The sequence below is a fragment of the Musca domestica genome, unplaced genomic scaffold (assembly GCF_030504385.1).
Source record: "Musca domestica strain aabys unplaced genomic scaffold, Musca_domestica.polishedcontigs.V.1.1 8, whole genome shotgun sequence".
Classification (NCBI taxonomy): Eukaryota; Metazoa; Arthropoda; class Insecta; order Diptera; family Muscidae; genus Musca; species Musca domestica.
In genome coordinates, this window is record NW_026712409.1 from 557,057 (window position 1) to 566,791 (window position 9,735).

Below are 9,735 nucleotides of genomic sequence, written 5' to 3' on the forward strand. Positions count from 1 at the left end.
GAAAAACTTTGGCTACAATCATCAAAATAGCGAATGGCGGAGGGTACTGTCATATGGGGGCTATACGATATCGTGAACCGCTATAATCCATCTTCGAACTTGACCAGCCTGCAGACAAAAGACTGGTCTGTGCAAAATTTTAGATTCCTATTTTTATTTGTTTTGACTGTTAGTGTGATTACAACAGACGGACTGATGAACAATATATAAACATATATAAACTTTGTCCTGTCTAACATTATTACTCCGAGGAGTAACAAACGGAATGACGATCTGTGATGAATATACAGTCCAACTTTGCCTTTTCAAACAAAAATGAGTTTCGTAGACTAGCTGTGTAGCCCTGTTTTTCCTGCGAGGAATACAAGAACAATTGATTGATTTGAATGCAGATTGGTTAATAAATATATTCAATTCGAACACCTCATCTACGCATGTACTAAGTACGAGTACCCAGCCACAAAATGAAACACTTCATCCATTTGAATACACACAGATTTGGTTTATTATTTTCGCATCAAATTGAACACATTCTATTTTTTGGGTAGTCTTGCTCTTGGCAGGGAATTTTCAATACCTGCCCCTGCACCTGCACGAGTCACGCTTAAGAGTTCTGTCCATTGGTGTTGGGCTGGCCGTTGTCATCCGTCGACGCCGCCGAGGGGGATGAAGAGGTCGACTTGGACTGGTCACTGTTCTCCTGGCCATCTTCGTTCGATTTCGCTGGTTCAACGGCAATGAGGTTTGATCCGCGATCTAATAGGGCACCGTAGGCAGGGCTACAAGGGGAGAAAGGAGAGATCTTTTCTCAATAAAAATACTATTCCATGGGAAGTAGTTTTCAAGGGCCATTGGGGTAAATGTTGCAAAAGAATTTATTCACAGGCGTGTCGTTGGAGCAAACCGTCAGCAACTTACCTCTGCTGGTCCCGATTCCTGTCCCTGTCCCTGTTACCTGTACCATTACCAGACTCGCCACCATTGTTACCACTGTTGCCATTGCCAGCACGAGCCGGTTGACGGTCTGATTCCTCCTCCCTCATGTAAGACCAACCGGCACCCGGCCCCCGTGAACTGTCGTTGCGATTTGCACCGGGGTTGTATATGGAATGGGTGGTACCCATTGGGTGGTGGCTGCTGTCGATGGGGCCTGATGTGACGCGAGTGCCAGCATCTTGCGGAGCATAAGGACAATTGGGTTTTTGCACGCCACAAGGATATCGGCTGTCGTAGGTGGGTTCAGGCAGATAACGTCGATCCTCCTTGCTACCCTTGGCATAATAGTAACCGGATCCAGCGGATTTGTCGTATCCTGTCTGCGTCCTTGTTGTGCGGGAAGGCGTGGGCAACGACAGGTGGTAACATGGCATAGGTCAACGGTAGATTGGTTGGTATCCAGCAAAAGGATTTCATTTCGAGTAGAGGTGCGCAATTGGTTTTTGATGTGGTTTTGTAATTTGTCGATGATGATGGAGTGTCAATGTGTCGAGACGAATTGATTCCGTATTTTACAGATGTGTTTGTTGTAGTAGAGTTGTTGTTGTTTTATATACAGTGTGTTTGTTTTTGGAGAGAGGGAAGGAAATAACAGATTTTAAAATATTTACAATTGATAAGGAAACCTATAACCCACGCCACAAACGTACATACAAATGCCAGCGGTCTGCGGCCCGAGGCTTTAGGCTTCAGGCCGTGGCGATTAGATGGACGTTTCGATGGGCGTTCATTCATGGGAGTGAGTAGCAAAATACATGTGTCTATGTCTATGAATGTATGTATGGTATGCATGAGGTATGTACAGACAGCAGAGTAAGGATCTCTGATCGAAATGGTGATGATGGGATGATGTTGTCTTGATTATGGCCTTATAACTACGTACATATGTACAAGACGAACTTATTTGCAAGCACAGCCAGGCATACAAACATACAACTAGCACTAGCGTTGAAAGTACATTTACAATGCACTTTACCTGTATGTGTCATCCACCGGGCGATAATTGCGAAAACCATACCTTGGAGAGTAGCGATCATAGTAGTCACGATCGTAGCCATGAGATCCGTAACCGGTTCCGTAGCGTGGACGATCGTAGATGCGATCTAAGATAAGAGTAAAGGAATGAAATCGTTATTACAGGTCTCACATCGGATTCACAAGGTTATATTTTCCGGCAAAACTGCCTTAATGAGCTTGCTGCCGGTTAAAAAATAATAATATTCTCTACCGCCACAAAGCATAACAAACGGGCATGGCGAGTCAGAGTATCCCAATTAGGAAACGGAGACAATAGCCTCTTGCAAAGTGTCCCGTGAGTTCACAAGATGCGCCCGTAGGTGTGGGCGCTAGTTCAGATAACAATGTTTAAGGCACACACTCACCACGCGGATAGTCAGCACCACGTGGATAATCAGCTCCCCGATCAGAACCATAATAACGATCACGACTATCATATCCATATCCCCTCATCTCTCCCCGACCGTAGCCACGCTTTTCGCTGTATCCGCTATAGCCACCATAGCGGCGATCGTAGTCGTCGCGATTGTCATAGCCGTAGCCCCGACTCTCGCCGCCGTACGAACCACGCCTGTAGCCTCTTGTTTCATACCGATCATAACTGTAGCGATCGTAGTCGGCAACGTCACGGTCCCGATAGCGATCCTCATAGCGGTCATTGCGGGGATAGTACCAACTAGCCGGACGATCATCCCCAGAACGTGAGTAGCCACCGTACGGGCGGCGATCGTCATATCTGGAAGAGATGGCAGTTTCAAAACGGGTTCTATTAAAAGGGCTTAGCGACAATTCCTACCTGTCGTCGTAACACGTCACACAACGCGATTGGCGAGATTTTCTATACATTGCACCCAGAAGTCCCGAAGATGAAGCATCCTTTTGATCACTGCCACTGCTTTGGCCATACGAAAGTTGGCTGGAGACGGCAGTCGAAGCCGAGTTCACTAGCATCGATGGCCATTGCAGGACACATAGAGCAAGTATTAACGACGATATCTAAACGAAAAACAGGTCAGAATAATGAAATACATATTGATATCTATTTGGGAAATATGATTTAAAAATAGGCATCTTTAATCCAATCGATGTCGTTTTTTTTTTGGGGGGGGGTTTTACAGAAAAGGGTTTTACAAAAAGAGTTGGCAGAAAAGAGTATGGTATCCTTCTCTTGATTTCTCAAAGCAGTTATGGAGTAGGATTAATTATCATCAGAAACGTTGCTCAACTTGAAGAAACCAGGAAAAATGGAATTCGGTACAGGAGTTTTAACGCGTCAAATAGACTTTTAAATATTAAATACATTTTTAAACAAAATTCTTATATTGGGGAAAACTACAAAACATGAATGGAAGGTTGGGGTTATTCCACAAAATTGAACCTAAATAAAAAATACAGTTGTATCCCAAAATTGTGCAATGTGTTGCCCATTAACGGCGAAAATATGCATTTCTTCTACAATTGAATTTGAAATAATTTCAAATTATTCTATTTTTTATTTTATTTCGCTACCAATATTATGATTTTACCCTGGTAAAGGGAATGGTCCTTGGCTTTTTCAGCTTTTTGATGTGATGAAAACAACGCACACACAAAAACAAATCGTGTATATGTTTTGACAGAATAGGGACATCAAAAGAAAAAATTGTATTAAGGAGGTAGCATGGTACAATGATATCAAGGTAGGGCTATGATACCATATGATTTCATTTTTTTTTATTTTCTTGGCTTAATATGTCGTCTTTATTTGTTTATGTATGTGTTTTCTTTTCAATAACAAAAAAATTGTTCAGAAAACATTCAAATTCGGATGTTTTCAAAATGTTTATTTCTTCGTATGCATCGACAAAATCTAGAGTTTTTGTAGCGAAATAATCCTTTAGAGATAGATAGAACCTGGTTTTGACAAGAAGTGTTGACTTTTCATTCAGTTTTCGCGGTTTTCAATTATTTATTCAAAGTAAATGCAACAAGTTGTTTGCTTTTTTATTGCAATAGCAATTCTGACATTACAAGCCAAACAGGTAGACCTCTATACTTGCAATTTTTTCAAAGTTGACCTACCTTCTCTTCATTGTACCATGGGAGGTAGCTTTGATCTACCTTCTGTAATTCAGGAATTTTTGGTTGGCTGCTACGCACAATAACTGTCGAAGCGAGTATCTGATTTAGTACACCGTATTAGTATTATTATTAAGGGTATACGTCTGTGGGCAAACCCGATTGAAGTGACGAAATCAATATAGCAAAAGAATCAACCTCGCATTGTTTAAATGAAACGCAGGTAAGTCTTTGTTCATTGTGGAATGCGGAGCAGTCACCAAGGACAATTTTCAGATCATTTTCATTGTATTAAGCCGTGATTGATTGTTATCAAAAAGTTCTTGATTGCAGAACAAATGAGTGGCTGATACGTTCGCCATTATTCCCAAAGGTGTTCCGTACATTTACCATACAGTGGCTGCAGTCCTTAACCTCCAACCAAGACAGCAATTCATTAAAATGAATCAATTCATAGAAATGATGATGGCGGTGCATTGCTGCTCGTAAATTAGGCCATCTGTCTTTGCCCCACTTGTACATCGAAAGCTATGTCCAATGTTGTACTATTTCCGTTTTTCGTACGGATAATGCATGTGTGTACAATCTGTGTATTTGTTTACACAACATCGGGGCAGGACAAAGTGAAAGTAACCTTCGCCTAATAACCATTAATGACACATAGTTGCCAAAATATTAACATAACATTTCCATTCCCAGAGCGGAAAGACACAAATTAAATATGGCCAGAAGCAGTTCTACCATGGAACGAACTATTTGCAATGAATTATTTTAATCGACATATAATTATTGTCAATGACAGATGTGCCACATAGATGACAAGGTCCAAGTCAGACCTATTCCAAAGGTTGTGTGCATATGCACACACAAACACACATAGCCCTTGTGGTATGGGTATGTAAACTGACGGACTGACTGACGGCCATCGATCATCATTGGCTGTATGGGTTGCAGTGGCCCTTGATGAGTTGTGGCGTTAAGCCAACGCCAAACGACCTTTGTCGAGTGTATTTGTGTCTGCGATGAGCCATAGGTCATAACTCTTTGTTTCGCCAAAGCCCCGCTTGAGTGCGTGGTTAATTTCTGCCGGGCATCGGTACATACATATGTATATTTTTATTTTAGCTTGACACATCACATGCCACCTTCTCCGCTGGCAGCAGAATTGGTCTAGTCTCCACGCTTCGCTAACCAAGCATCAGGAATCATTTCCGGCTAAGTGGCACAAAAGTCACCATCCACCATAGTCGCGGTCATGCTGGTGGCAGAATCATTCGCATTGCTGGAAATTCTATGTCGAACTTTATGGTCGTGGTTTCAGCTGTATTTGTTGTTTTTGTTTTTGTAATTATTGAATGAATGATTAATAATATTTTCATAATTCAAATGAGCGCTTGGTCGCTTTTGACTTAATTATTTGTTTAAATGCCACAAACAATACAGCCTGGCGTAGCCATGTGTTTCCAAAATCTGATTTATCTCAGTTCAGCGTATGTTTGTATGTCTCTTTGTCTATCTGTCTCGCTGTGGGTAATGTTGTATGTGCGTATGGCTGTGTGTATATTACTCGTCCATTAAATTGAATTCGTAATTATGTGGTCGTTCCGTTCTTAACAAAAAAAAAACTCATCTTCCACAATTAAAAAAATTTCAGCAGCCGTAACAGCAACAACAACACACTCAGAAGCCGAAGCCGAAACAATAAAAATATGACAAGAAATAATTATAACAATCCCCATTTCAGCAACTATTGTACCTGAGAATTATTCTGGTTGCTGTCCAAGCACCGCGCGAACAAAACGAATTGTGAAAGCAAAACAAAACGAATAACAACATCTCAAACCCAAGATCGTCAGGATCAGTCAGGATTTCGATCCCAATGCACGAACTACACTTTCGTAGTTCTAGCTAGTACACCTATGAGAACATATGATGCTAACGAAGATAATCTCCAGCCCGATCATGCGCTTTGCCTCAGCGTTGATCTTTAATCTGGTTTCAAAAAAGAACCGGCTTAAGTTCGGACTTAGACACTCTGAACAGCTGTTTCTCCATATATTTTGTGATGGACGGGCTGGCTGAATTGTCAAGGAATAAAATGTGAAAATATTTCTGTAACTCACACTCCACATCATTATTGCGTTGAAAAAAAGCAATCTTTCTTCAAAATTTTGTTGAGATGGATATCCAACAGTTAATTCCCTTGTTCGAATTTAAATGGCAAATGGGGTGCCCACACCCATACCGGCTATTGTTTAAATATTTGCAATATTCTTTCACTCGACTTTTAATAAGATCTTCTCTTAACACTTTAGCCGCTTACCTGTCTCGGTGTCTTCATTTTACTCCGCACCGTGCAAAGAGAAATTGACAAAAACAAAACGTATCACAACTTTCGCACAACTGATGCCACAGCAAGTCACGGCGTATCCTTTACACACAAGTCACACAATTCAATCGGAGGTCGGCTATCCACAACCGCTTCGTTTGAAATCAAAACGCTAATGATGAGCCAACAGTGGCTTCAACCCATATTTATTCACAAAGGCCCAACAGCCAAAAAACCATCATTAACGAAACTCCAAAAAGCGCTAGCGGATTGTGTGTTGATATTCACGCACCGGCGAGAACGCTCACAAACAGGCGGTGGTAGTTGCAAGTTCCCTGGAATTCGAATACGATTCTCTCTATAAGCGGACCCACACACGCACACATACCTACGCTCATGCTCCATAACGTACGTCATGTTCGAAGTACCGAGGTGTTCGACATGATCAGTGATTTTTTCGGCAGCCAGGTAGGAGCGCGACCCGTCCAAGTAACAGAGCAGGGGATTATCATTAAATGGAATTAGAGGCTGGTGTGGCAGGCCGGTGCCAGCTTCGCATTCTTAGGGTTTCAAAGAAAACTTCAGTTCGCTGAAAATGGCGACTGTGTGCGGCGATGTGAGCGCAATTAAAAGCATCGACAGCTTGAACTTGGGCTGTTCTTTCGGTTCCTGGCCAACAGGGTGTTGACCGTGACCGTGAAATAACTCCACACCACTGTCAATGATCTAAACGGCGGTGCTACATCACTACCTGTGCGAGCATTTGGGCGTTCGTTCGAGTGATTTGGGTGACATAATCTTTACGGTTTACTGAGATTCGGTGGCAAATTGTTGCAAATGATTTACTTTATTGTCGAGATGGCTTGAAACCAGCAAGTGAATCATGTTATCGGATTCCTTCATGTCATCCCCGTACATATTGGAGGATAATTATTTTCAATTACTAGACTCTTTAATTATGACTGGAAACGTACGCACACACGAGGAGGGTAGTGGGAACGAATCTACGCAATTGCTTGAATGAAAATTATTGCTCTGTTCCAGAACCTTCAAGAATCTACTGGTTTTTGCTCTTTTAATGTACCTTCAAGAATCTACTAGTATTGCAATTTTCTTCGATATTATAAAGGGAAAATCTGTCATCGTACTAAAAACTTTTACATTTTTGCAGTTCTGCACTTCACACCATATGTGTGAAATCGGTTATCGTAGTAAAAATGTTTACATTCTTGGAGTTCAGGAACAAAGCATATGTTTTTATACCCTCCACCATACTATGGAGGGTATATTAACTGTGTCTTTCCGTTTGTATCTCCTCGAAATTCTCATGTCAAACCCAACAAAGTATATATATTCTTGATCTGAAATGAATTGAAATTCTAAGTCGATTTAGCGATGTCCGTCTGTCGTGTGTCTGTCTCTCTGTCCGTCTGTCGTAATCATACTATCTTTCGAACGAATTGAGATAGAAGGCTAAAATTTTGCACACATGTTTATTTTTCCAGTAGGCAGGTTAAGTTCGTAAATGAGCCATGTAGGTCCACGTTTTCATATAGCCCCCATATAGCGGTACCTCCCGATATTCGGTATTTTGATGATTTTAGCGACATTATTCACCGGAATTGTTTCAAATTTGGTATTTGAAGTACGAAATGGATACTACAGCTTAAGACAGAAAATTGTCTGTGCAGGTGCACATATTCGTATAGCCCCCATATAACGGTACCTCCCGATATTCGGTATTTTGATGATTTTAGCGCTATTATTCACTGGAGTAGTTTCAAATTACGTATTTAGAGTTCGTAATGGAAACTACAGTCTGTGACACAAAATTTTCTATGCAGGTCTTCGTATAGGCCCCATATATCAGTACCTCCCCATATTCGATTTTAGGTACAATACTCATCGAAATTGTTTGAGATGTCGTATTTGAAGTTCGTAATGGATGCTACAGCCTGTGACAGAAAATTGTCTATGCAGGTTCAGTTATCCTCCGATATAACAGTACCCCCCTATATATGGTATTTTGATGATGCTACATTATTCACCGTTTATAATATGGTAATGACAATGTCATAGTATTGACCCCAATATAAGGGCTATTTTCGGTTCGGTTTCGGTTTTTATTTTTTGAAAATTTTCAAATTCGTTCCAAATGATGGAGGGTATTCAAAGTTCGGTCCGACCGAAATTACTGCTTTTTAACTTGTTTATTTTCTAATTTTAAAACTTTAATTCAAACAACAAATAGACGCATTTCATTGAAATGCATGTATTTAATTTGTGGCGAGAAAAAAAGTACACGCATACAAGCATTTTGATAATGTCCTGAACTACTATGGAATGAAAAATTAGAAAAACTTAGGACTCAATTCACTTTCTACTAAAATGTGAAATGAAAACTTGCACAAAGGACAGATATGCTAAATGAAAAAGTATTAAAAAGAAAATATTTTTCATTTAATATTTCCATAGAACAAGAATCGAATCATTCACGTGAATCGAACAAATTTGACTAGTAATGTTCATATACAGGTCGCTCTATGTAATTAAATATTCAGCTTTATTTTAATCAAATTAAATTTCTAACAAGTTTTCAACGACGGAGAAAAGTATTGTAGAATAATGAGGTAACAGCATGTGACGCTATACAGCAAACGTAACAACAGCCACGTACAAAATTGTTTTTGTACGTAATACCAGCGCCCAGAATACAAGAGAATTTCAATAAATTATTCTAATTTAAAAAATATATACATTTTTGGAATCCGGATTATTAAGCTCTAAATGGAGACTAAATATTAAACTGAAGTAAGGTATACTTCATTTTGCAATTTAAGAAATCAAGAACAATATTTAAAAAAAACTTCTCCACATTGCCCTGCAGTAATATTTCATAACAAAAAAGTGTATTTCAAAAAATCAGCTGGTTTCTGCCGCTGCATTATAACGGTTGGAAGGAAATATCTACAAAATTTCAATCAGTCAATCCTGTTTTCATAGCTCAAACTGTCATTTGAAATCATCTTACATTTGTATAACTATTTATAAGCGACAATGGTGAATATGTCTTAAAGTGCTTCAGAAAATTTGTATCACGCGATTTCATTTCATAAGACCTGGGCACCCTATATTTGGAAATTTAAGGATCAAACCATGGTACAATCATGGTACAATGAAGAGAAGGTAGGTCAACTTTGAAAAAATTGCAAGTATAGAGGTCTACCTGTTTGGCTTGTAATGTCAGAATTAGTATCAAAACAATAAAAAAATCAAACAACTTGTTGCATTTATTTTGAATAAATAATTGAAAACCGCGAAAACTGAATGAAAGG

At 39.9% G+C, this 9,735-nt stretch overlaps 1 protein-coding gene across 3 annotated transcripts; it reads right to left on the bottom strand.

The window, feature by feature from the left end:
• Positions 1-495: 495 nt before the first annotated feature.
• LOC101892949 (eukaryotic translation initiation factor 4B) lies at positions 496-6,964 on the bottom strand. 3 transcript variants are annotated; one of them, XM_011291913.3, is made up of 6 exons: positions 6,395-6,783; positions 2,810-3,009; positions 2,379-2,749; positions 2,015-2,099; positions 919-1,323; positions 496-779 (listed from the first exon to the last, which is right to left on the bottom strand). In XM_011291913.3, the coding sequence occupies exons 1-6, from the start codon at positions 6,410-6,412 to the stop codon at positions 605-607; spliced, it is 1,254 nt and encodes a 417-aa protein (XP_011290215.1). In that variant the 5' UTR covers positions 6,413-6,783; the 3' UTR covers positions 496-604. The 3 variants fall into 3 exon arrangements, with proteins under 3 accessions (XP_011290215.1, XP_011290214.1, XP_005177976.1); XM_011291912.3 differs by having other exon boundaries at positions 1,973-2,099; positions 6,395-6,704; XM_005177919.4 differs by having other exon boundaries at positions 611-802; positions 1,973-2,099; positions 6,395-6,964.
• Between the last annotated feature and the right edge of the window lie 2,771 nt (positions 6,965-9,735).